This window comes from Hippocampus bargibanti, linkage group LG20 (genome assembly GCF_051943395.1).
Source record: "Hippocampus bargibanti isolate YZ-2025 linkage group LG20, ASM5194339v1, whole genome shotgun sequence".
Taxonomy (NCBI): domain Eukaryota; kingdom Metazoa; phylum Chordata; class Actinopteri; order Syngnathiformes; family Syngnathidae; genus Hippocampus; species Hippocampus bargibanti.
The window spans coordinates 6751711-6779032 of record NC_142753.1 but is presented as its reverse complement, the minus strand read 5'-3'; the positions used below and the strand labels follow the sequence as shown (position 1 = coordinate 6779032).

Sequence of the window (27322 nt, the reverse complement as noted above, 5' to 3'; positions counted from 1 at the left end):
CCATTTGAGTGGCGGTGGGCGTGCCTCGAATCTGTGGTTCTGAACAAAAACACCCGCCACCTCGCCACTCGTACTCATTCACTTCGGATCGACGCGGAAGGCGAGGTTTTCGTTCATTTCAAACTCCTTTTGTGTTTATTTGCGTTTACCCCCAGTCTCCCCCATCCGACCCACTTGTGATTGCATCGCCTTTGGGAGCTGCAAGTTTGCTTTCGGAGTGAGCGGACGCGTGCTTGCGTCCGTGTGGGGTACGCACGCTTCGGTGTGGTCCGCCATGGATTTGCTTGGGATTGTTGGCTTGCTGCTGTGCGCGTGCGCCCGCTTGGCTTGGTCGGAGCGCCACAGTGTCTTCTGGAACGCCACCAACCAAAAGTAAGTCCACTCTGCGCCACCCTGGACGGACATCTTGTGGTTAGGATTTTTCACCCGGTTCTCCCCCTTCGCATATGCAATTGATCTTTGATGCAATTTGCTTCCTGTTGTTATGATAATGCCGTAGCTGGAGGGAGTCGCCGTCACCGCCCCCCCACCCCGTCGCCCTTTTGAACCTGTCATTATTATTGTTATGGCACATTTGAGCAACGTACGATAAGCAAGGCCGATGTCTGAAAGGCGGGTTTACCAACGTGAAAATCTGTTTCCAAAAGTGAGGCACGCGTGCTGGAGTTTGCAAGAAGAACGTGGGCCATCGTTGTTGTCGTGTTAAGTTTGGTAGAACGAGTCCAAAAAGGTTCTTGGAGTCCATCTTGAGGACTGGCGAACAATGACAATGACGGAAGAATTCTTTTGTCTTTTGTAAACGTGAGCTGTTGGGGTCGAATAAGCGATTTCAAATTGCATTTTTGTCCTCATTTGAATTACCGAGACATATTTTTTTGTTTTTTGTGTGTGTGTGGGGGGGGGGGGGGTAATTACAGGTTTTGACCTCCAGTGTTTACATCCATTGGACAAAATATTGCGTGAGATTTCCAAGTTTTTGTGTTGACACAATCTTATTGGATTGGTTTTGTCCATATTTGTCTTTTCTGGCAGGAATAGTTTTTTTTGGGTGGTGGAGTATGAGGCTTTCCTCTCCCTTGTTACACAACAGTTGGATTTTTTTCTCTTTAGCCACCGTGAGCATGTTTGGGAATCTCTGCTGCTTATCTCCCAAGTGGATTTTTCTTTCCGTGCTTTTAGGGCAACAAAATATTTTTGGTTTCATACCAGCGTGTGTTGTGTTTATGATTTTTTTAATGCATCGTATTGTATTGTAATCTGGAAAAAAATGATGCGTCATTGTGCCACTTCATATTCCTAGTGTTGAAAATGTGAGTCATAACATGTTGAAATATCATTTGCAATATCCTCTTCACTTGGCGCAACCCCCCCACCAATAACCTTCAAGTCAACAGCCATCACTGAAAAACTCGATGGGATGAAGGTGTGTGTGTGTGTGGGGGGGGGGGGTCATGTGGCTGTCAGGTTGACATGGGGGGGGGGTCATATTTCAGGTGACACGGCAGGCAATAATGGCGGGTGACAGACAGCGAGTGGGTAACTCAAGGCCTGCCTGGTGGGTCCTGCTCTGCGGTCGCGGCGTGGGGTGGGGTTGGGGGGGGGGGGGGTTCTCCCAAGTGAAGATGATATTGCGAAAGATATTTCAACAGGAGAAAAAAGATGGATGACAAAGTTGGTTTGAGTGGGGGGGAAATGTGATGATGTGGGGCTCAATGAGAGCAAAAAAACAAATGCGTATTTTTCTTAACTCCTTCTCTGCCAAATGTGCAAAAATGTGTCCAATCCAGTGCCAGGGTTTTTGTCATCGTCACTCAAATTCCAGGACCCGCAAAATATTGAGTTTTACGACTACATAAACATTTACTACAGCATAAGAAACCTTACTCTCTTCTTTCATCAGAATAAAATGAGTTAATTCCTAAATTATAGGGGTCTGGAGTTATCCGAGCTTGAAATGGGGGCGGCTGTCCAAATTACAATGCATTACATCGTGGTTTTCTGTAGCGCTTGAACAACAGCTGAAGCTGGAACAAAGCGCTAACATGGAAAAAGGAAGATTGCTGCCCCCATGTGGAAGGAAAAAAAAACACTGCCAGAGGCCATGGCCAGCGCTTTATCGGCACCCAAGCATGAAAAAAACACGAAAATGCCGCTCTACATCGTACAGTGATACCTCGATTTACAAACCCCTTGGCTTACGAACTTTTTGTTTTACGAACGTTAAATTTATGAAAATTTCACCTTGGCATACAAACTATTTTTCACACGGAGCTGCCACAATGAGTGTCCCTCGCGAACGAGCCTGTTCTCCTAAAAGAAAATGGCAGCCGGCTTATTTTGGTCCTCTATTCCCCGCCCCCAGTCGTCGGTTAAAGCCACGTGATTGGTCAAGAACGCAGCAGTGAGGGGAGGAAGGGCGGTTAAACATTACAGAGACAGGCAGACGACAGAGAGAGAGACAAAATAGATAGAAAACAGTTAAATTCGGACTCGTTTCAACTTTGATAGTTCAAAGGCAGAGTGTGGACTGCAAGGTTAAAATATCCCCTCAATCAGGCTCCACAAATAACCTGCACAAGCCATCTGTACACTTGATACAAAAAGCTATCAACCCTGCTAAACGGAACACAATTGATGAGGAACTAGGTAAAATTATCGCAGCGAAAGCACCTACAAGCGATCAGTCCTCACACATGAAATGTAAATTTCGCCACTGTGAGACTAATAAAGGCCAATCCAATCCAATTCCTCAAGATGGTGCAAGTAGAAGGTTGCGTTCCTCATCAAGTGTTTATTGCTGATGAAACAGGCCACTCCATTCCATCAAGCCATCAACTACTATTACAAAGGTAAATAAAATGACTATGTAATACAGTACAGTTTATTTCTTTAATTATAATACCATAGCACATTATACATAAAATAAGGTATATTTTGTGTAGTTTTAGAAAATTAAAAAGTAGAAAATTAGGTTTTATGGGGACATGGGAACGGATTATTCTCATTTTAATGTTTTCCTCTGGGAAATTAATTTTTGGGATACACACTTTTCACCTTACACATTCTGTATGGGAACCAATTAAGTTCGTAAGCCATGGTATCACTGTATTTTCAATTCCTGAATAAATTATGAATGAGTTAATTGGTTTTTTTTTTCTTCTCTGCAAAAATGTCAGTTATCTATCGTCTGTTGTTATGCAAACGCGATCATGTTTCACTTTGTACGCACGCACTTGGTCGGAGAAACGCAGCTGCCTTGCCGGCCGGCCGCAAATTGTGCGCTTGAACGCCACCTCCAACTTCCAAGGTCGAGGTCAGCTTAATGACTACTTTTGTTTTTTTTTTTTTGGGGGGGGGGGTGAAATCCTGAATAGTTTCCGCACTTCCTGACATTTTTTTATGATATTTTTTTTTGTACGGTGTGAGCATGCAAAGGTCTTTGTGTGGCGGCAGGAACTTTTTAGTCAGCGGCCGGCCACTTGTTATTTTCCCACAAGGAGGCTTGCTAACGTGCGCTTCCGCCGTCTGCATTTACGAGCAGACTCGCCCTTTCTCGCTAACATTAACACGGCCGTCTGGGGGCCTCCGGGTGCTTGTCAAGCCATCGGCGGCTCCTTTGCACATCGTTGTTTTTTTTTTTTTTCGTGGAGCTCCTTTTTCTTCCTACGCATTTTTCCTTCACCTCAGAAATCTTCCGTGACCTCCTGTGACCTCTGGTTCTTGGCCACCTTCCCTCTTTTGACTTTCTCCTCGCTGCTAGCGCTTTGAGGACGTAGCCAACCGAGCGATTTTTCTCTCATGTTTTTTCAATGAAAGAAATGTGCGCACTGGCGTCAGGGAACAACTTAAATTTATGATATTGAAATATTTTATTTCTGCAGATTTGGCTTACATTAGCTGCTGGCTATCTATTAGCTATCTATTGGCTATCGAGCTGGCTATCTATTAGCTATCTATGCGGATGGCTAGCGAGCTAATGGCTGGCTGTCTATTGGCTATCTGGCTGGCTATCTGTTAGCTATTTATTCGACTGGCTAGCTATCTATTAGCTGGCTGGCTGTTTAGCTCTCTATTAGCTGGATGGCTATCTATTAGGTCGCTAGCAAGTTAGCTGGCTATCTATCCGGCCTGCTATCTGGTGGCTAGCTGGTTGGCTGGCTATCTATTGGCTATCTGGCTGGCTGGGTGATTATCTGTTAGCTATCTATCTATCTGTCTGGCTAGCTATTTATTAGCTGGCTGGCTGGTTAGCTATCTATTAGCTATCTGTTGGTGTGCTAGCTGGCTGGCTATTTATTAGTTATCTGGTGGCTGGCTGGCTAGCTAGCTATTTTTCTATCTATTTGAGTTACTTTCGGGTTGAGTGAACGCTGGCGCATGTGGCTGCCGCTGCTCACCCGTAGAAAAACCGATCCTGTGACTGTAAAGTGACCTTGAGGGTTTTGAAAGGCACTTACAAATTAAATGTATTATTAATATTATCAACGATTCCGGCGTACAAGCGAATGAAATTCGTCTCGTTCACTCGCAATTGTCGAAATTCAATTCCACAAAGATGTAGTTTGAAGGAGTAGACTTATTTATGCAAAAATATGTCTACTCCAGTGCCAGGGTTTTAGTCATTGTCACTTGAATTCCAGGACCCTTAGAATATTGAGTTTTAGGACTTAATAAACATTGAATATAGCATAAGGTTTCTTAGACTCTCTTATGTCATCATAAGAAAAGAGTTAATTCCTAAATTATATGGGTTTGGAGTTATTTGAGCTCGAAATGTGAGTGGAAGTACAAAATACAATGAAATCCATACATATTGATTTCTATTGCGCTTTATCAACTGCTGAAGCTAGAACAATGTGCTAACATGGAAACAAGGGAAATGCTGCCCCCTTGTGGAAGGGGAAAAAACTTTGCCAGAGGTCTGACCAGCGCTTTATCGGCAACCACACAATAAAATACAACACCCAAACAAATTCGGGAATTCTTGAATGTCGCTCTACGTCATAATTTCAATTTCCGAATAAATTCGGGAATGCCAGTGAATGAGTTAAAAAAGTGATGTAGCGTAGCTTAGCATTGAAGGAAATGACAGATTGCAAAGCTATTTCACCCCCCCCCCCCCACGCTGCCCCAATTTCTTTTTTTGACTCCCGTCAAGCAAAGCCAACAAAAATCTCACATTTAGCACGACACAATATGGCCGTTGTTTGGATGTGGGTGCAAATTTGGTGCGCCCCGGAAACCGAACGCCACCCAGCGTGACGGTTTTGAGAGGGTCAGATGTCACCATGTGATCAGGTGGCGCGGGCCTCCATCAATGTGTCAGTCATCGTAACTCGCCGGTGGTCCTTGAATGCACTCGGGAATGTTTCTTTCTGACATCCCCCACACACAACCCCCCCTCACTTATTTTTTGCCAGCTGTTTTATTTTGAAAGTTCTCCCATTTTAGTCCATGGAAGTTTGTGTGTTTTCTTGGCATATGCGGTGATCGGTCACAAGGCACCCCCCTTACATGGGCCAATATGCGATCGGAGGGGGGGGGCAATCTCCTTGCTGGAGACGTGCCCGCGACGCATTGTTTTTGGCAACCATAATTCGGATTTTGAATCTGGGCATGATTTGAACGTCACTTCCTGTTTCCCCGCTCCACCCCCATCACACACCTCCCCACCATTGTTCGCCCCGCTCGGGTTAATCTGCTTGTGCAATCTGTTTGATGAATTCAATCTGGGCCGCGGCTCGTCAAAGGGGGATGTAATCGTCTCACCAATGATGCACGCGCTTGTTTTACGGCCTGTCGCGAAGCAGGTCAAAGGTTACCAGTTGACGGGTTTTCGGCTTCGCAAAGTCTGCTCCGTGCTTCCTCGCCGGCTTTGTGTTCCCGACTTTTGTTTCTTTTTGCTGGGAAAATGGCATCATATCCTGTCTGTGGCGTAAACAATGGCTGTTCTCACACATTTTGTGCCGGCGGCCGTCCGTCGAGGGGCGGAGCCATTTTTGTTTTCAAGGCCTGCCAGAGCTTAGCGGCGATTGGTTGACGTCGCTTGTTGGGGTTAGTTTTTGGGAAGACGCTATTGACGAGCCGCCAGGGCCATCTGAAATCGACCTTCCCTCGCCATTCCATCTATGTCGTCTCAATTTGAGGTCCCGTATGCCCCCCCCCCCCCCCCCCGCACCCCCACCCCTGCTCATCCTCTTGTCTCGTCCTTATCTCGGCACCAGACTTCCCCTTCTGGCTCCCCCCTGTGCCCTCCACAGCCGAGAACAAGAACAACGGACTTGTGCTTGTAAACAGCCATGCGATTGCGGCACTAATCTCGAATTAGCCAGATCGGGGGGGGGGGGGGGGGGGGGGGATATTATCTTGCTTTGTTGCACAGACAGGAGTCGTGATTGTTTCATTTATTGTGTAAACGTGCGACGTAGAGCTTCTATCAACAGCGGGAAACTGTCATCTCCAGCGCTGTGACAGTATGTGTTTGGATATGTGACCGCTGCATGCACCGCATGTTTGGATCTGCACTCTATATGTGTTTGTTTGTTAGGAAAGCAACAGTGAGCGAGTTTTTGTTGCGCCGAATCTTCCTGGCCGAATGGATACATTGAGCAAGATAATAATAATAATCATCATCATCATCATCATCATCATCATAATAGTAATCATAATAATAATCATAATCATAATAATACAATCATAATAATTCAATCATAATAATAATAATACAAAAATAATACAATAACACTATAATAATTTCTCCACTGCGAGACTATTAAAGGCAAATCCAATCCAATAATAATACAATAATAATACAATAATAATAATAATACAATAATAATACAATGATAAATGATAATAATAATATAATAATAATAATACAATAATAATACAATAATAGAATAATAATACAATAACACTAATACAATAATAATACAATAATGATACAAAAATAATACAATAACACAATAATAATAGAATAATAATAATACAATAATAATAATAATAATACAATAATAATAATAACAATAATAATAATAATAATAATAATAATACAGTAATAATAACAATAACAATACAATAATAATAACAATAATAATACAATAATAATACAATAATAATACAATAATAATAATAATAAATTTCATTTATAAGCGCTTTTCAAAACTTTCAAGGTCACTTTAGTCACAGGATCAGTTTTTCAATGGGTGAGCAGCGGCAGTCACATGCGCCAGCGTTCACTCAACCCGGAATTACTCAAATAAAAAGCGAGCTATAGATAGCCAGCCATTAGATAGCCAACCAGCTAGCTAGCCAATAGAGCAAGCAAACTAGCTACAGAGCTAAAGGCTAGCTAACTAATAGATAGCCAGCCAACCAGCCAGAAGAAACAACATTAATGCATTTGAAAATGAATTGATCTGTGTTCATATGAACCCGCTCGGCGTAAATGGGTTAAGATTCTGCTGGTAGGATTTCTTTTATCATTCTCTCCAGTGCAACCAGTAATGATGTCATCGCTGACCTTTTGCGCCATTGAGCTTTTCTGGGGTCTGCCGGGACAGCGTGGCGTTCCGTTGCAAAAAGAGCAGCCTGTATTCATCGAAGCCCCCGCAGAGGCCGTAGCATCGGACAATTATTTCACTCCATTCGCAAAGCTTTGATGAACCCGTCAGACAAAAGGTAGATGACAGCGAAACCGATTAAAATTGATTGCAGGAAGTGGCACAAAGAGGATCCGCCGGAATATTGCCTTCAAAAGGAAGTTGAGAGCCCCGTCCCCCTTTTGTTCCCATGGCGACCGGCAGCCACATACCCACATTGCAATGCGCCTTTGCAAAGAGAAAGTTGCATTTTTGGAATGCCGGCTAACATGGCATTTTGATTGGCCCGGGCGGTCTGGCGTGGGGGGGTCGTAGTTGACAATCCGTGCGTGGGCTATCTTGCCTGTTTGCCGAGTGATGAAAGGGAGACAGCAAGTGGGAGGAGGTGAGTGCCACTGATTGATGAAGACCAGGAACAACCAACACTTTTTTTCCACTCGCACCCCACCCAATAAATAAAATAATAGTTTGTGTTGTTCACTTATGTGTATATGTATATGCATATACAGTGATACCTCGGTTTACGAACTCCTTGGCTTACGAACTTTTCGGTTTACGAACGTTAAGTTTATGAACGTTTTACCTTGGCATACGAACTATTTTTCAGGATACGACCATCATAAAGGTAAATAAAATGACTTTATTACACTGTACAGTTTATTCCTTTAATTATAATACCGTAGCACATTTATGATACATTAAAGAAGATATATTTTGTGTAGTTTTAAGGCTTAGAAAATTATGTTTTATGGGGACTTGGGAACAGATTATTTTCATTTTAATGGTTTCTTATGGGAAATTAATTTTTGGGATTCACACTATTCGCCTTACACTATTCGCCTTACACCAAATAAGTTTGTCAAGCGAAGGTATCAGTGTATGTAGCTCTATATATGTATATGGATTAACCTTTATTAGTCTTGCAGTGGAGAAATTTACATTTCACAGCAGTGAAGTTATGGAACGAAGAGGAAAGGAAGGAAAGAAGCAGAAAAAAACAAAATACAGGAGCTGCTAGAAAAAGAAGCCACCCTCGTGGCGCCATCTTGAAGTCAAAAGAACAACAAACAAAAATAATGTGAAAACACATGGACGCAGTCATTCAATCGTCAACACTTTCTGCACCCTCTTTGTTTAATGAAGCAATTCTAGATGAAAGGGAGAATCACTGGGTCCTTTTCACCAGTGGATCAGAGACGTCATGCTAAAAAATGTGCATGTCTGCAAACAAGTTAAATATTGAAAGCAAATAGGGAGCTGTCGCATCCATTGACGAAAAAGGGGGCCTTCTCACATCTCCTGTCCCACGTAAATCCGCTTCAATTCCAAGCCGCGACCGTTCCACATGATTGATAGATGTAGATATGGATGGATTGATGGATAGATAGATAGATAGATAGATAGATAGATAGATAGATAGATAGATAGATAGATAGATAGATAGATAGATATTGTATTCTAACGTTGGATTTGTTATTGAAGGTTGATGGGAGTAAGGATTGTTTTGACTTTTGTGTTGTTGTGCAAAAGCCCCCCCAAGCCCAGGCGGCCCCTCGGCATTAAGCAGGGTCTGATGCCACTCAATGGACTGAGCCCGACTGGCTTCTGCTCCAGCCAGTAATCCAAGCTGGGATGAGATGATTAGGTGCCCCCCCTCGGCCCCCCACCTACATTCCGGATTCATTCATCCGCAATGTAAGCCGCTCACCTTTTGCTTTGGCAAATCACATTAGTGCCGTGTGTGTAAAAGATGATGACAACGGCGGCGTCGGAGAGGTCGCCGGCCTTTCCGACCAATCCCAAATCATCATGGAGCCAACCCGCCCGTGGGATTCCAAGCCACCTTGTGAAACCTTCTGTCAATGACTCACCAATTGTTCGACTGTGTCGCTTTTTTTTTCCTCCTTTCTTTCTTTTTATCCGTCTTGACATTCCGCAGAGTGCAGAGGCGAATGGACGGCTGAAATGAGCTTGAGAAGGAGGGAAAAAAAGCCCCCCAAAAAAGCCAAAAGGCAGCCGCAGAGATTAAAGAGGAGAGATTAGAACGCTCTTGAAGAACGCCCAGTGCATCGGGAATTCTTTCATCCTTGCATGCTGCAAAAACTCAACCCCTCCCCCCCACCTTCTTCCTGAATTCAATATCTGAAATCATAGCAAAATATTTGCCGTATTTATCAACGTTATCCAAATACGAGAGCAGAATCATCTTGAAGTATGGAAAACGCACACGGAATTTGTCTCCAGTAGAACACGCGCTAGTACAGTGATACCTTGGTTTACGAACTTAATTGGTTCCCAGACAGTGTGTATCGCAAAAAATAATTTCCCATAGGAAACCATTAAAAGGAGAATAATCCGTTCCAAGGTCCCCATAAAACATAATTTTCTACTTTTTTAATTTTCTAAGTCATGAGTCTACACTAAATGTACATTATTTTATGTATAATAAATGTGCTATGGTATTTTAATTAAAGAAATAAACTGTACTGTATAATAAAGTCGTTTATTTACCTTTGTGATGGTCGTTTATGGCCTCGAAAGTGGCTAGGGCGGTGCCAATGATTTTTTTTTTCGGCCGTTGAAGTTGGATTTTGGCCATTTTTGTGGCATCCCTGAACCAATCCGTGATGGTGTCACGAATTGCAACGTGCAATTGCAACGATTGGATATTTTTTTTCGGCCATTATATCAGATGGTAGCTTTGTAATGTTTTTCTTTACACCATATTTAGCAGTGATGGACACTTGATAACCTGACATGACTTTTTTCATGTAGCTTTAAAGGACAACCGACACCTCCAGACAAGTTGTGTCCATAATTTGTAAAATCACTTCAAATGACTTCTACTGAGCGCATTTTACAAAGATTCGGTCACGGAGGGAACGCCCGTGACCCCGAAAAGCGACACACAATGCATTTTGGTACTTTTTTTCATCTGAAACCACCGTGTTGATCATGAAATTAGAAGGAAAACTACATGAATAACACATTGGTGAATCATTGTGTGTTGCACCAAGACTTCTATTTGATACTAGTTGACACAAATTCCCAGCAGACAAATCAGCTCATTTCCAACGGAGCTTGAGCGCCATCTTGTGCATTTTCTGGGCGCTATATTGGAGTCCAGGACTTCTTTAATCGATTGCAAACATTTATGCTTTCCTCTTCAGAACTATTTGAATCATATTCATAACTGGATGAGTAACAAGAAAGCATCTTATCCGAAGCTGAACTCTTTGAAACCATTATTTTGATTCTGGAGCAAGGCAGTTTGTGAGGGAGTATCCTGGCGTGACGTCACGAACAAGGGGGCGGGACTTTCTGAATCTCCTCAGTTCCGAGCTGATTTTGTGGCAGTTTTGGGACACTTTAAGTCATTTTTATTGGTGTTTTGCATTTGACTAAAAATATCAGCCAACGTGTTTTGGGTGTTTTAGATGCAATAAAACGTTTTTCTGATATCAGTTAGGAAACAAAAAAATGGTGTCGGTTGTCCTTTAATATGACACGCACACACGGCTTTTTAGACTCTGAATTTGTTCGGTGAAACCATTTGGCGAAAAAGCTAAGGCGTCCCTTTTGAAGTCCACCTTCCTTCCCCCCACTCCCTGACAAGTTAATGAAGGTGATGATGCGGGAGCAGTTCATTGGCGAGGTGTTACGGAGGAGAACAAAAAGTCAGCCGGCTAATTAAACCTATTTGCCACGAATAAAACACCCCACTGGTGTGGAGTCAATGTATGAAACAGAGGCTATTGATAACAGTAGCACTCACTCACAGAACTCCCACTGAGAGGAACTTCAAAAGCCACACTCACACACCCCCGCCCCTCCGTCACCCAAACTTAAGCCCTTTGACCCCCCACCCCTCCTGCAGGGCGATGCTCCACAGCCTAAAGCACCCAACTGGCATTGGGGCTAAATTAAATGCATTTAGTTGTTGTTTTTGTTTAATGACACCCTTCTTTGGCCTGGTTGGAAACCACGCATGGAAAAGAATGTAAGGGTGGGGAGAGTGTTTGTTTGTATTCTGTATTTGTGGGCGGGTGGGGGGGAGGTTAACCTTGTCAGGCGGAGAGCAGACAAGAGTGTTTGCTCAATGGCGTTATCGATTCGAACCGAGATTGAAAGCGCCGGCGGTCAAAACACTCCCGTCGGGTAAACAGAGCGTGGCGGGTAAGTGGCGAGAAAAGGGAGGTGGGTGCGGGGGGTGCGGGGGGGGTGGTAAAAGTGAAAAAGTTCATTCCCCGTCTTGAGTTTGCTCCAGCTATCATCAAGTCGCCCGGGTCTCCATTTTGCTAATCTGGTCATCGGGCGTGAAGGGAGAACAGTCGAGCGGCTGGAAGGACTTGCAAGTCCTGCGTGGAGGCCCCCCCACACCGCCCCTCCCCCGACCCCCATCCCCCGAGCGCTGGTTGGAGCCACGCCGTCTGTGTGTTCGCCAAGAGGGCACCCCCAAACCCCCCCCCCAAAAGCCCTTGCACATCTCCAGAGGTGATTCGATCGAAGCGTTGACATGTTTTCATCGCAAGAGCAACATAAAAAGAAAACATCGTGGTTTCCCATTCCCGCTGCGTGTTATGTAAATATTTCAAGTACATCTGATTCCCTGCCCCCCCCCCCCTTCCCGGGGGAACCTCCTGGTGATCCAGTACAGTAGGAAGACTGAAAACAGAGGAATCGCTCGACTGGGGGGGGGGGGGGGGGAGCAAAGAGGGGCATGTGAAGGCTTCATTGTATGTTAATGGTGGTGGCCATTGATGAGAGATGGGGGCCCATTTCCTCGTCACTGACAGATGACGAGCCGAGCGGGGGGGTTGGGGGGTAGTTCCCTCCGTCAACGCCAAGGAGGAAGCTCCAAATCCCTCCTGTGACAAATCCATGCAGATAAACATATCGGATCTCTGGGGCAAGACGCTAAATGCTCTCGCGGCGAAAAAATGGCTTTACCTTACGTGCGGTCGGGGAAGGAAGCCGAGTTGACGTCGGGAAAGTGGACATGGGGGTAGGGGGGGGGGGGGGGGGGAGACGGTCTGAGTCTTGGTCTTCTCACCTTCCTCGTTGGGAATAAGGAGACGTCGGCCGTTTGGATCTTGACAGTGGTGGTGACTACAATGCTATGGCATGCTAGCTTAATGCTAAAAAATGCTAATGCGAAGATATCAGTCGCATCAATATGGCGGTGTTGTCCTCGTCCAATCGATGCATTTCTGAGCGACAGCTTCTATCTTGCGAAACACTTGCTTCATTTGTATCTGGCTGCGCTCTACTGCCCCCGGAGGTCAATTCTCACACAACAGAAGGAGCCGCCATAATAATAATAATAATAAATAATAATAATAATAATAATAATAATACATTTGATTTATAAGCACCTTTCTAAACTCTCACTGTCACTTTACAGTCACAGGATAAGTTTTTCTGTGGGTGAGCAGCGGCAGCCACACGCCAGCGTTCACTCAACCCGGAAATAATTCAAATAGATAGAAATCTAGCCAGCTAATAGATAGCCAACAGATAGTTAGCTAGATAGCCAGACGGTCACACAGCTAATAGATAGCCACCTAGACAGCCATCCAGCAAATAGATAGCCAACAGATAGCTAGCGAGATAGCTAGCCAGCCAGAAAGCTACATAGCTAATATACAGCCAGCAATATAGCCAGCCAGCCAATAGATATCTCGCCCGATAGCCATATAGCTAATAGCTAACCAGCTAGATAGCTAGCTGGATGTAATAGATAGCAAATAGATAGCTAGATGATTGAGTGAATGATGCGTGCGGCGCCTTTAAAAGTATCCATGGACACTTTACAATTAAAAAACAATAAAGACGAGAACAGTAAAACCATAAATACAATAATAAATAATAAAAAGAACTCATTAAAATGGCGGCCATTATTCACTATTTATTGTATGAAGTTGCAAAGAAGCGTCACAACCGCGATTCATCACTTGAGCGACTCCGACTTGTAAACGTTGACCGATTTGAAAGTTATTGGATGGTCTCCCTGTTGCCACGCAGGTTTCGGTGGAGCGACTACGCGGTGGAAGTGCGGCTCAACGACTACCTGGACATCGTGTGCCCGCACTACCCGCAGGGCGAAGTGGCGCAGGTGGACGCCGAGCGCTACGTGCTCTACATGGTGGAGCGAGAAGACTATGTGTCGTGCAAGCCTCAGTCGTACGACCAGATGCGCTGGGAGTGCGGCCACCCGTTCGCGCCGCACGGCCCCGAGAAGTTCTCCGAAAAATTCCAGCGCTTCACGCCCTTCACCCTTGGGAAGGAGTTCCGACAGGGAGAGAGCTATTATTATATCTGTAAGGGGCCTTTTGGTGAATTCGTGTTGTTTGTTTGTTTATATTTACTTCGTCATTTTGTATTAGATTTTTTTATTTGTCTTTATTCACCAATTTTATTTTTTATTAGTTGGGTTCATTTATCAATTTGTTAATTAATTTTTATTCACAACTATTTGGTAATTATGTATTTTTTTTTAATTTACTTTGATATATTTTCATTTTTATTTTTTATTTTATTGTTTATCTATTTGTTAATTAATTTTTATTTATATGTATTTGTTAATTCATTTTTATTCATTTATTTATCTTTGTTATTTTTATTTGTTTGTTTATTTATCTATTTGTTAATTCATTTTTATTCATATGTATTTAGTAATTTTGTATTTATTTCTTATTTCTTATTTATGGGTTATTATTATTTATTGTTAAATATTTATTATTTACTATTTAATGTACTATTACTTATGATGTATTTTTATTTGTATTTATTGTATCTTAATTATTAATTAGTAGTTTATATTTTTAAGAATTATTATTTATTGTTTAATATTTATTATTACTATTTATTATTTATTGTTTAACATTTATTTACTATATAATATTTATGTACTATTATGTATTATTGATTTTTATTATGTAACTTAATTATGAATTAGTAGTTTTTATGTTTTATTGTTTAATATTTATTAGTACTATTTATTATGTATTTTTCTTTTTATTTATTATGTATCTTAATTATTAATTATATTTTATATTTTTATTCATTATTTATTGTTTTATATTTATTATTTGTTTACCATTTATTATTTACGATATAATATTTATGTACTTTTATTTATTATGTATTTATTATTATTATGTAACTTAATTATAAATTAGTAGTTTTTATGTTTCATTATTTATGTATTGTTTAATATTTATTATTACGAGTTATTATTTATTATTAGTCTTTTTTTTCAATTATTTATCATTCATTATTCCTTATTTACTATTTATGATTTATTCATGAGTAATTATGAGTTTTTATTGATATTATTTATCATTTATCATTCATTATTTATTATTTTTTTATTTATGATTTATTAATCAGAATCAGAATCATCTTTATTGCCAAGTATGTAGAACACACAAGGAATTTGTTTCCGGTAGAACACGCTGCACTAGTATCGTCGTCAAAAAAAAACTGCTAAGAATGATTGTGATTGTTTATTACAGTAAAGTCTCGTTATATCGATATTCAAGGGAGTCCGAAAAAATATCGATATAACCGGGACTATCGATATATCCGACCCTGTTTGCATGTAATTTTCTCCGTGCGTGCATAGAAATAGTATCGATATAACCGGGACTATCGATATATCCGATATCGATATAACGAGACTTTACTGTATTTATTATTTTCGGACATTTAAACCTCCAAATCTTTTTGAAAGGTATTTGACAACAGAAACTTGTCAACTCTGCTTTATTTTGTCAAGCACTCAAAATCAACCAACACAAGCAAAACCAATTTCCTGCCCAAGTCCGCCCGTGTTGTCCATATTGAAAGCCTTCCTTCTCCAAAGCTCTGACAGCCCCTCCAGGACAGCTCAAGCATTTACATTGAAATGTGGATTTAACTTTGGGATGGGCCGCTTCCAAACCTCAAAACGTCTCCCGTTTTTCTAAGCTTAACTGTTCCGTTCCCTCGGCCGTCCAAACTTCCCACTTTGTCGCTGTTACGTTAAGCACAAAAGTTGGGTGTCGGCTCACCCGAGTTCGGGTTGTCGCCGCCATCTCCCCAAACCCCCCACGGACGGCTGCTCTAATTAGATAAGGGGCGGAGCAAAGGCACTGGTCGCAGATGGCCTCCGAACGGTGTGGGTGTGCATGCGTGGATTAAGAGACCAGAAGAGGATAAGTGCATTAGTTTGGATGCTAACACCTGTGTTTTTTTCACCCCCGTTTTTCACCCCCGCAGCGAAACCTCTACACCATCACGGAGAAGAGTGCCTGCGGCTCAGGGTGGACGTGGTCGCGGCCGATGGTCAGAACCAATTCCAGCCATTGCTTCATGGCCGCCTTCTGGGATAATTGCTTGATTTTCCTTTTTCCTGTCTTTTTAACGCAGGCTCGCAGGAGGCCAGGGTGGCCAAAGGAGGCAAAGGCGGGGATGCCACGGCCGCCGGGGGCGGGGTCCACAACCCATCCAACAGACTGCCCGCAGGTTCGCCCACAATGATGCTTTCTGCTGTCTTTGTGACTGCTTTATTTCCTGGACAGTGATACCTTGGCTTACGAACTGAATTGATTCCCAGACAGTGTGTAAGGCGAAAAGTGTGTATCCCAAAAAATAATTTCCCATAGGAAACCATTGAAATGAGAATCATCCGTTCCCAGGTCCCCATAAAACATAATTTTCTACTTGCTAATTTTCTAAGCCTTAAAAGTACACAAAATATACCTTATTTTATGTATAATAAATGTGCTATGGTATTATAATTAAAGAAATAAACCATACTATATAATAAAGTCGTTTTATTTACCTTTGTGATGGTCGTTGATGGCTTGATGGAATGGAGTGGCCGGTTTCATCATCATTTAAACATTTGATGAGGAACGTAGCCTTCTTCTTTCACCATCTTGAGGAATGATCCCGTGTAGGTGCTTTCTCTGCGATAATTTTACCTAGTTCCTCATCAATTGTGTTCTATTTAGCTGGGTTGATAGCTTTTTGCATCAAGTGAAGTGTACAGATGGCTTGTGCGGTTTATTTGTGAAGCCTGATTGATGGGATATTTTAACCTTGCAGTCAACACTCTGCCTTTGAACTGTCAAAATTGAAACGAGTCCAACTTTCACTGTTTTCGATCCATTTTGTCACTCTGTCGTCTGCCTTTCTCGTTAATGTTTAACCCCACTCACTGCTGTGTTCTTGACCAACCACGTGGCTTTCACCGAAGACCGGGGGCGGGGAATAGAGGATAAAAACAAGTCGGCTGCCATTTTCCTGTTCGGAGAACGGGCTCGTTCGCAAACGACACATCACTCATTGTGGCGCTCTGTGTGTATCCCCAAAAATAGTTCGTATGCCAAGGTAAAATGTTCATAAATTTAACGTTCGTAAATCGAAAAGTTCGTAAGCCAAGGGGTTCGTAAACCGAGGTATCACTGTATATGATAGCTGTTCATGTGACGCACTTTGTTCCAGTTTCAGCCGTTGTTAAAACGCTAAATCCATCAATATGGATTGTGTTGTAAAAGTCTCCAGAACCCAGGGCTAAAATCTAACAGGAAGTCAGATCAGTGTCACACACAAAAGCTAGCGCGGTATGCTAATGTCCCGTTGTTTTTTGCTTTCTATCTTACAGCCGACGACCCGGTGGTCAGCCTCCCTGAGGTGCGAAAGAGCGTGCGGACCAATTCGGCGTCGCCGACGTCGCAGTCCGTCCTGTTGTTGCTCGTTCCGTTCTCGCTCTTGGTCTTGCTGCTCTGAGACAACTTTCGCAATCTTTTTTTTTTTTTTTTTTTTTGCGGGACCACAATGAAGAAACAGTCTGTGAGGACCAAACCACTGAGCGCCTGAGCTCAGCCCTGTGGCCGGCCATGGGGCGACGCGGGAGGATAAAGAATAGACATTGGAGCCATTGAACGGGGACACGTCATTGGGACAAATGCTACAAATATGAAATTGAAACTTTTGCCTTTGGAGCCAAAGATTGGTCGCCTCCCAATACAAAAAAAAATAAGTAATCCCAACCTACCGCCAGTTGTACGTTCGTTCTATTTGTGTGCTGTTGTTGTTTTTTTTCCATAACGGTATCCATTGGAGCACTCTTTTTCTTACAAATGTAGCAATGACAGACTGTTGTCACGGCAACCAGACAATTACACACTGCCATCGGAACAAAAAAAAAAAAAACTTTTGTACATTCTGTGAAGATAATTTATGGCATTGCATCGGGAATGAGCGAGTGTGTTGTGTGAATGGGGGGGCGACAAAATGGATTTGTCGAAAGCAAACACTTCCTGGATGTGTTTTTGGATCTCACGGTCAAGGCTGGTTCTTCACTGTTTGTTCAATCACTTCTCACCCCCCCCCCCCCATGAAAAAAAATGGAATTCAACCCATAAACTACCACCGCAATCAATTTAATTCATTCGAAAAGACAAAGCACAACAACGTGATGACAATGGCAGTCTTTTTTTTTTCTATTTTTAACTGAAATAACTTTTTGTACATATGTAAGTAAAACCAATGTATGATATGTAAATACATAGAAGATTATATTAAAAGCAAGAAACTTGTTTGATATGACTAATGTCAAATTCTCATGTGGAATAAAAGAAAATAGTTTGCGCCAAACCTCCCCACCAAAAAAAGCGACTTTTTTCATGTTGGTTATGATACTTTATGTATTTATTTGATATTTTACCAGAATAAAGTAAGGGAGGTAGCGAGTGGTAACAATAAGTATATTTTCCTCAAAATTGTGACAATTATTCTGATGTTGTTTTTTTTTTTTTTAAATGATTGTTTTTAAAATAATGTTATTGTATTTATTCTAATCTGAAATATTCCAGTTCAATGTCTTGGTTTGAATTTGAATTTTTTGTTGTCTTTTTATTGCGGGAATTCTTTTGAATTGTGTTTCGTTTACATTGTTCATGACTGTAATTTCACATTATTAGTTCATTTTTGTTTTATATTTTAACTCATTCACTGCCAGTGCCAGGGTTTTTGTCATTGTCACTTGAATTCCAGGACCCACAGAATATTGAGTTTTAAGACGATATAAACATTCAATGCAGCATAAGAAACCTTAGACTCTTTTCTTTCGTCAGAAAAAAGTTAATTCCTAAGATATATTGGTCTGTAGTTATCTAGGCGTTAAATGGGGGTGACTACAAAATACAATGCGATACATATATATGGGTTTATATATAGCTTTAACAACATCTGGAACAAAGCGCTAACATAGAAAAAAATGGAAATGCTGCCCCCTTGTGGAAGGCAAAAACATTGCCAGAGGTCTGGCCAGCGCTTTTTCAGCAAGCAAGAAAACAAAATCCAAACATTCCGTCATATTTTCAATTCCCGAATAAATTTGTGAATGGCAGTGAATGAGTTAAATGTTGCCAATTTTTTCAATTTATTTATTTTTGTAACGACTCTAAGGAAAACGTCGGTGTCAGCTCTCAGTCGTACAGGAGTGAGTGGTCCATCGATGAAAAGGTTTCTTCAGCCGTCATCTTTACTTCTTTGAAGGTGTCGGACCTTTCGCTTCTTATCCAAGATGCTTTGTCAGCGAACTAAAGTCTTGTGCTGATAGTTTCGGCCCTATATATATCCCTACTGTCCAGACGTGGCGCTGCCGGACTCTGCCATGATTGGTCTCTGCTCTCAGGTTGGGGGGAGCAGAGGACTACTCCCTGCGGACCCACTGATTACTTCTATTGTCCTGGCTGATTACTTTTATTTTCCTGTCTGAATACGAGGTCTACGACTGGCCTGATTGCCCCATTTGCTCTGATATCACCTCATCAGCATAACTAAGCCTATGTTGCCTAAGCAGTCTATTGTACGAATGATCCAAATTGAACCTCACCCCACCATGGCGGTTTAGTGAAGAATTTTGCTGTTTTATGAAAATAGCTTCTTTTACTCCCTTTTTCCTCTTAGGAAATGCATTTTTCGAGATGGATCATTGCTGTTGGTCTTCTCAACTGTCCACTCTGTTGTACCAGGCAATAAAGAAGAACCCGGAAGAAGTTCCTCTCTTGTAATAGACGCCTTGGCGGAGGTCTGCTCAAGTCTCTCAGCGTGTTCCTTGGTGACAATGTTTCTCTCGGAGAAGTTTAGCTTTTGACCCCACCGGATGTCTGACCTCAAATGTGACCTTTGGCCACTCACTCACTTGTTTGTCACCGCCGTTGTGTTGTCACGTCGTTTGTTCTTTTTTTTTTTACACCCGTGACAGGAGCGACAGCTGGAGCAGGAAACATCATTTCAGGCCTTCCGGTACCTGTAGTGAACAAAGATTTAGATTATTCATGACATTTTGTTATAAAAGTCATGAATAATATAGACAAGATGTATTTTTTATTGTAAATTTGTGTGTTCGTGAATGGGGTTGCTTATTTGGACTGAATCAGAGTAAATTCTTGTGGGGGGAAGATTTACAGGATTAACATATGAACAAAAAGCTAATGGCGACTAATTACTTGTGGAATTCAGTTCTGTCTTTGAACACTGAGAATGTTTTTTTTTTTTTTCAAAAGGAATCATTCCAGCAAGTTTGATGACTGCGCGCTGAAAGTTGACCAAGAAATAATCATGTCTGTTGTATTATTTATGTAGTTTGCAAAAGTAAAAAAAAACAAGTTGAATGGCGACGGCAGGGGTGAGTACAGTTGAAGATCTAAAGAGCAATATGTGCAAGTGAACCATCAAATCTCAACTCGGCTACATTTGCCATTGCGCAACATTCCACGAACATTTGCGCTCGGGGACAGCTTGTACCTGCACACGTAGCACGCAGACGTGCTCCTGCAAAGACCTGAGCTTTAAAAAAAAAAAAAAAAACAAAAAAAATAGACTTTTAATTGAAGCGAGCTTCCTGCCACAGCCACAGGGCACACACATAAGTGCGGTTGAACACTGACAAGCAAGAATGCACAGCGGTCACAATGTGTTCTTTTCCAATAAAAACCTTCTCAAGCAATCATTTCCAACCACCGTGCCACAGGAAATGATCCACCTCCGACATTGACAGTATTTACATTTGAGCGTAAAACAGTTCCAAAATTGGGATGTGATGCATCAAACCTTCCTTGACTGAAAACTCACTTTCAGAAACTCATTTCTTTCTCCTAAAGTCATTCTATTTGCTATCTACTATCTACATATATTTGCTATCTATAATCTATCTAGCTAGCTATTATTTATCGATTAGCTAGCCAGCTAACTTTCCATCCATTCGAGTTATTCCGGGTTGAGTGAACGCTGGCGCATGTGGCTGCCACTGCTCACCCACAGAAAAACTGATACTGTGACTGTAAAGTGACCTTGAGAGTTTTGAAAGGCGCTTAGAAGTGAAATGTATTATTATATTTCATGACAAATAATTTTTTTTTTTCTATACCAGCGACGAAAAGTCACGGCAGAGTATCATTAGCCGTTGGTCAGATTATTTTGGTCTCAAGTAATATTTCCCCATTTAAAGAACGTACCGTGAATCAGTTCGTCTCCCTTTAAAAAAATCCAACCAAGTTTTTATGTCGTATTTTTAATCTGAAAAATAGCACATTGTAAAATTGTGTCCACACAACAATGGGCTGGTTACTTGGAATGAAAAGAATTGGACAATTTGTGCTTCCATTCATGGGACATTGTTGCTGCTCCTTGTACCGTGGCCTCCTGGAGGCAGAACAATACAAACATATATGGAGACTGTCCGAACACCTTAGCGTCCTCATTTATTAATAATGACACACACACACCAGTTGTCAGTCTCCTATCACTCCCCGCCGGGAAATGGTTGTCCGTCAATTGCCAATCTTCAAGCCTTTTCTCCTCAAGTCCTGCTTGGCTGTCTTGATTTGTTCCTGGAGCTCCTGGGCCGCCTCCTGGCAGTCGTTAAACGTGGCCACCCGGTAGCCCACCGTGGCCAGGGAGTAACATCCGAACGACACCAGCAAGTAGAGCGGCATGGGCCAGGCCACTTCCCGGTACGTGTGCGGGACGCTCAAGTCCATCGGGTCGAACGCGACCAGAACCCAGGCCACCAGCACCACCGAAATTCCGAACAGCCACTCCATAAGTTTGGTCATGATGATAGCAGGGCACGCAATCGACCTGCGAAAGCAAACTGCAAGTGTGAATGAGAGTGTACGGCTAGTTTAGCATTAGCATAGTGACAGAATTAGACGTTTAAACCCCCGAAACGTTGACTAACGCTAATATTAACAACTGGGTGAGAAACTAACGCAAATAGAGTGTCAGTTGTATCTTAAAGTGTTATTACTCTGTAGATACAACAATAATGTCATCACTCCCACATCTACATACCTATTTACTTTTGGCCGACTCAGTTCAGCGCACGCAAATGACGTCAGATAACCGCGGTCTGTTCTGGGAAAGGTAGTTGAGCGGACGCATTTTTTCAGGGGAAGTCGAAAGGCATGCAAGTGACCCAGTAGTGTGGACTTTCCTCTTCCTTTCATAACTTTGCTGATGTAAATTGTGAATTTCTCTCCCGTGACACTAATAAAGCCCAGATGTAGTTGCAAATTTTCCCATTGTGGGACTAATAAAGGCATTCTGATTCTAATGTAATACAGTAGACACACACCTCTTTTACTAATATTGCCTCCAGTCCACTGGGTGGCGGTAATGTATCTAAAAACGCCCAAGAAGAAGAGTGTATGGATGGACATTCACGCACATTTAATTGGCAACCGCAAAATGATAATTGCTACAGCACACACGCTCAGCCACTATGCTGAAAGACGTGGCTCTTTTCCCCCCATAAGAATACCTTATTAGGTACGCTAAACTCTCGTGCTATTCTGGTGAAAACTCGTTTTTACTTGAGATTGGCGTTTTTGTCTCATCAATAATGACAGCAGGATAGCAAGAAAATTGTGAACACTGAATGAATTAAACTGTCAACATGAACGACTTTTTTTCGTCACAGAAAAATGATATAATAACATTGGCAACTTGGACGCTGTATAACCACCACCTTAAGGTAATTTTTAACAATATAATTTCACAATTTAAATTTAAAATTGTGTATTGTTTTTGGCGAAGAATGTACTTCGGCTCACGGTTACATAGCCGGCGTTAGCCAGCGCTAGCCAACACATACACACATGTATTTGCGCTAAAGTGAATTATTCAAATTGCTTAATTCGCCACATCTTGCATTGGACTGCTAAAATTGATTTTTTTGCGACGCTGATAGTTTTGTCTTTCAACACTCATTGGCATTTTAACGTAACTCAATGTAATTTCTGTGGAGTACTTTATGTCGAACTCAAAATTAACGCAGCATCTTCCTGTCCAAGGGAAGCACGTGGACTTTGGTCCACGACTTCTCCTGTGGACGGTGATGCGTGATCTCTGTGATCATGGATACAGTGATGATGATGGATACACTCCAAAACCAGGTGAAATTTAAAATTTTATCCTTTGGCTGACATTTATGGCAGTTAACTGTTGGAAAATACTATAGATTATGTTTCTGTTTCTTTGTCTGATTTTGTTTTTTCTATGCCTTTTCCACTTCTCAGGCTGAGACTGTATGCAAATGTTCAAAGTGGAATGTTCACCAATGCCTCAACAAAAATGATTTTTGTCAATTCCACAAGTGATGTGAAGAAACATGCTCTCCTCAGTGAAAGCCCAGTCACTTCAAGCGGGTAAGTAGTCTTTGCAGGTAAGTTTGTAATTTTTTTGGTCATATTTTTTGGGTTGGGTGTGTTGAGTTTTTGTGTGAAATGGGGAAAAAAATTATCCCAATATAAGAATCTCATGTCGGTTATTTAATAATTATCTTTATCATATCAAAATGAGAAACGGGATTAAATATGCTCAAGAAACTACAAATTGTTACTGTGAAGAAAGAAAATACGGTTCAAAATATCTGTTTGAAATATATTCCAAACACTGAGCACTGGTGTCATTGCCAGAAGATAAAAAAATGTTCATTCCAACTGCTTTCAACATCACCCCACCCAAGAAGTCACTTCATCATTCGGCCTCCTCTTAACCCCTTGATGCCGATTTTCACACGAATGTGGAAATCAGAGCTCTTCTCTCCTCTTTCTCACCGACAAGGTGAGAGGATGGAGTGAACTGCCGTTGTGTGGAAGGGGGGGGGGGTGTCGCAGGTGCAGATTGAACAAGCAGTGACCTTTTAATGGCATGTTAAATCCAGCTGTTTCTCAATCCGACCTCATCTCAATGACCCCAGCGACACCTTCAACCCCATCCGAGAGTTTGTCACACCGCTAAGGGAATTTTATGGTTGATGTGCGGCAAAAAGAGTGGAAACCAGGAAAGAAAAATAAGCCTCTGTAAATCTTTACGAAATCATGAAATTAGTAGCGCTTCCAAGCGTGACAATGGAAGCCCCCCCATCCCCCCCCAAAAAAAAATAAAAAATCCAGCCCTTCTTTGCGTCTGCATCGTGGCCACGGTGGTTAAGATTTATGCACAGCTGGTCTTTACAGAGCCGTTCAAGATGCGTGTGCTTTACGGATCCCCTGTTGACATTCCCTTTAGACTTGGCCCTTTCTGTTTTATTTTATTTTATTTCATCCCTACCTCCCTCACTTTTCATGCACCTGGAATTTTCACTTAAGTGGCTGACTCGGCAGGTTTCTCCCCAGCGTCCTCGATCGCAAAGTACCATTAGGCTTCTCCGCTCTTATGGAAACACTAATATGCCAGATGTCATGTTATCCTAGCTTTATAGTAACAACTGCGCTGCCAAAGCTTCGAACACACTCTCAACTTCCTTATAGCTAAAAGGAATTCTGCGGATAAGTCCACCACTTTGACATTCCTGCGCATTAAACCAATATTTTCACATTCCACTAACGTGCCGGCAAAAAAAGCCTAGCGTTCTTTTCACTTAGCGCCGTTGAACTTAACGTCCACCGAGTCGTAACGGTAAGTCAAGAAAAGATGCTCGTCGTCCCATACGAATGCAATTTCGTGTTGTAGGATGACACCAATGCGATTAGAATTGTCCTATACCACACTATCTCACAGTATTACAAAATACGACAAGCACTACGAAACAATACACACATATATACTGTATAGAGTTGGATGGATAGATAGATAGATTGACAAATGAAAAATGCACAAGTATGACAAAAAAGTTATTAGAAGCTAAAGACAAATATAAGCATGAAGGAATAAATGTATGAGGAAAAATATTTCAATAAAAATGATGAAAAATACTCAATCGTCCAATGCTTCGACAGGATAAACCAATGAAAAACAAAGATATGTATGTGGCAAAAATATTTTATGAATATTTATATTTTGTACACAATCGATAAAATAATTGATATTCAAATATGAACAAGGAAACTGTTTTGTCTAAAATGCAACAAAATATATAAATTGAAATATTACAATTCTACGATCATTATATATAAAAAACAATGCTCACATAATTTGGGAATTAATGCAATTGTTTTTCATCCCATCCCCCCCCAAAAAAAATAAATCACAGTATTGCCGTTTTCCCCCCTGTATGTCGTTTCTTACCGGCAGTGCAATCAAATTGGGAAGTTGATGTTTTATTTATGCAATTCCTCTCTGGCGGCTGCCGCAAAATGTTTCCACGTCCGGAAGAATAATGTCACATGGAGGCGTTATTAAATTTAATCGCGCTATTTGATTCCCTTGGCGAACGGGCGGTTAAATGTGTAGTGGTTGAGGGGCAGGGGCGGCTGACTATCACCTGTCCAATTTGATTTGAACGCGCGAGACGGTGAATAATTCATCGCCTCCCCACCCTCTCCCCAAATGAAAAGTTCACAACAGCCAAGCTGATGGCAAACACGAATCGGAAAGGATGATTTGCATATGTTTTGGGGGTCAGGGTTTTCAACGTCACTGCAGATCTGCGCAGATTGTGCAAAAAAAAATACCACAGAGAAGCCAGTTGGGGAAATAAATCAACATGTTCGTTGGCGCCACGTTGTTTGAGGCATTCCGGCTGGCGAATTCTGAGCGTATGTGTTCTCAAAATGGTTCCCCCACGCACGCCGTCTATCACCGGGACGGCTTTTAGCTCGGGCACGGTGACCCGCCCCTTGCTGCTTCTGAAGTTGAGTAGAAGATGATCACGGAGATGTGGGTAGTTCCAGCCAGGCCTTAAAGGACAACCGACACCTCCAGACAAGTTGTGTCCATAATTTGTAAACTCACTTCAGATGGCGTATTTTAGAAAGATTACATGGCATATGGCTATATTTTACGTTTTAAAACTTGCGCTGAATATTCAGGAAGTCTTGTTTTCGAGTTAAAGACGATGCCTGACGTGACGTCACGTCTGGAACGCCCCTTACCGAGAAAGCGACACACAATGCATTTTGGGTACTTTGCTTGGTCTGAAAACCTGAAAACGTATTGATCCGTGTTGATGGCGAAATTAGAAGGAAAACACATAAATAAACACAAATGGTGAATCGTTGTGTGTTGCACCAAGACTTCTATTTGATACTAGTTGACACAAATTCCCAGCAGACAAATCAGCCCATTTCCACCAGAGCTTGGGCACCATCTTGTGCATTTTCTGGGACGCTACATTGGAGTCCTGACGGCTCGAATTGATACGGGAGGACTTCTTTAATCGATTGCAAACATTTATGCTTTCCTCTTCTGAACTATTTGAATCATATTCATAACTGGATGAGTAACAAGAAAGCAACGTCTCCGAATCTGAAGCCATTGTTTTGATTCTAGAGCAAGACAAGACGTCCTGGTGTGATGTCACGAACAAGGGGGTGGGACTTTCTGAAATCAACATCTCTGGGGTCATTTTGAAGTAGTTTTGGGACACTTTAAGTCGTTTTTATTTGTGTTTTGCATTTGACTAAAAATATCAGCCTGCGTATTTTGGGTATTCTGATGTCAGGAATCCAAAAAAAATGGTGTCGGTTGTCTTTTAAAGAGACTGACTATGAGGGGTGGGGTACCCTGCGTACCCCCAACTCGCGCCGTTGTGGCTGCATACCTCCAGTCGGAGCAAACGCAATCTGTTGCAGATTTGCAAGGAGGAAAGGAGCCCCGCTCCAGTTGCGCGCATTCTCAACAGGACGCTCATGCGCATTCGTCCCTGGGGGTGGGGGGATTTACCCATCTGACAAGTTGAGGAACCACATCCCTTAATTCCCCAGTAAATCTTTATTTTTCTTCATAGTTGAAGACCCTTCTTGCGCTTGTCCTCGTGTGCCTGCTCTGGCCGGCTCGGGGCAATGTAACGCAAACACTATCTCAATTTAATACATATTTTTCCAAAAGTGTGATGGGAATAGACGTGTCATCCTTTACTTATTGAAATGAAATCGGAAGTTTTTTTTTTGGGGGGGGGACTGAAAATCTCCCAATATGTCAGCTATCCCACAGTCATTTTTTTTAATCCACACAAAAAACATCAATCCTTTATTTCAATCCTCCCCCGCCCCTTTTTGTGTTTCTCCTATCAAAACAAATTGTTATTCCCCCCCACATTGAAGCCTGTAACCAGCAAACCCTTGCTATTACATTTACATAAGGAATGCTAAACACCTACACATGTAATATTTCCATCAAAAGCAGATGGCTCGCAGCCCGCGCAGAACGTGTTTTGCTTGGCACACGGAAACGAGCCAGATTCCTCAAGTGATATTTTTATTATTTCAAACATGCAC

At 42.0% G+C, this 27322-nt stretch overlaps 2 protein-coding genes across 3 annotated transcripts; one reads left to right on the top strand and one right to left on the bottom strand.

Annotated features, from left to right (window-relative positions):
• Positions 1–65: 65 nt before the first annotated feature.
• On the top strand, positions 66–18197 carry efna1a (ephrin A1a). The gene is made up of 5 exons (XM_088986924.1): positions 66–372; positions 13626–13921; positions 15864–15929; positions 16014–16109; positions 17254–18197. The coding sequence occupies exons 1-5, from the start codon at positions 275–277 to the stop codon at positions 17376–17378; spliced, it is 681 nt and encodes a 226-aa protein (XP_088843050.1). The 5' UTR covers positions 66–274; the 3' UTR covers positions 17379–18197.
• dpm3 (dolichyl-phosphate mannosyltransferase subunit 3, regulatory) lies at positions 17867–21999 on the bottom strand. 2 transcript variants are annotated; one of them, XM_088986927.1, is made up of 3 exons: positions 21954–21999; positions 21386–21740; positions 17867–19908 (listed from the first exon to the last, which is right to left on the bottom strand). In XM_088986927.1, exon 2 carries the CDS (start codon positions 21713–21715, stop codon positions 21431–21433), a length of 285 nt encoding a protein of 94 aa, XP_088843053.1. In that variant the 5' UTR covers positions 21716–21740; positions 21954–21999; the 3' UTR covers positions 17867–19908; positions 21386–21430. The 2 variants fall into 2 exon arrangements, with proteins under 2 accessions (XP_088843053.1, XP_088843052.1); XM_088986926.1 differs by lacking the exon at positions 17867–19908 and having other exon boundaries at positions 21343–21740.
• Between the last annotated feature and the right edge of the window lie 5323 nt (positions 22000–27322).

Coding starts and splice junctions, on each gene's coding strand:
- efna1a (XM_088986924.1), top strand. CDS start 275: ATGGATTTGCTTGGGATTGTTGGCTTGCTGCTGTGCGCGTGCGCCCGC. Junction 373..13,625: donor TGGAACGCCACCAACCAAAA/GTAAGTCCACTC, acceptor GTTGCCACGCAG/GTTTCGGTGGAGCGACTACG. Junction 15,930..16,013: donor GGACGTGGTCGCGGCCGATG/GTCAGAACCAAT, acceptor TTTTTAACGCAG/GCTCGCAGGAGGCCAGGGTG.
- dpm3 (XM_088986927.1), bottom strand. CDS start 21,715: ATGACCAAACTTATGGAGTGGCTGTTCGGAATTTCGGTGGTGCTGGTG.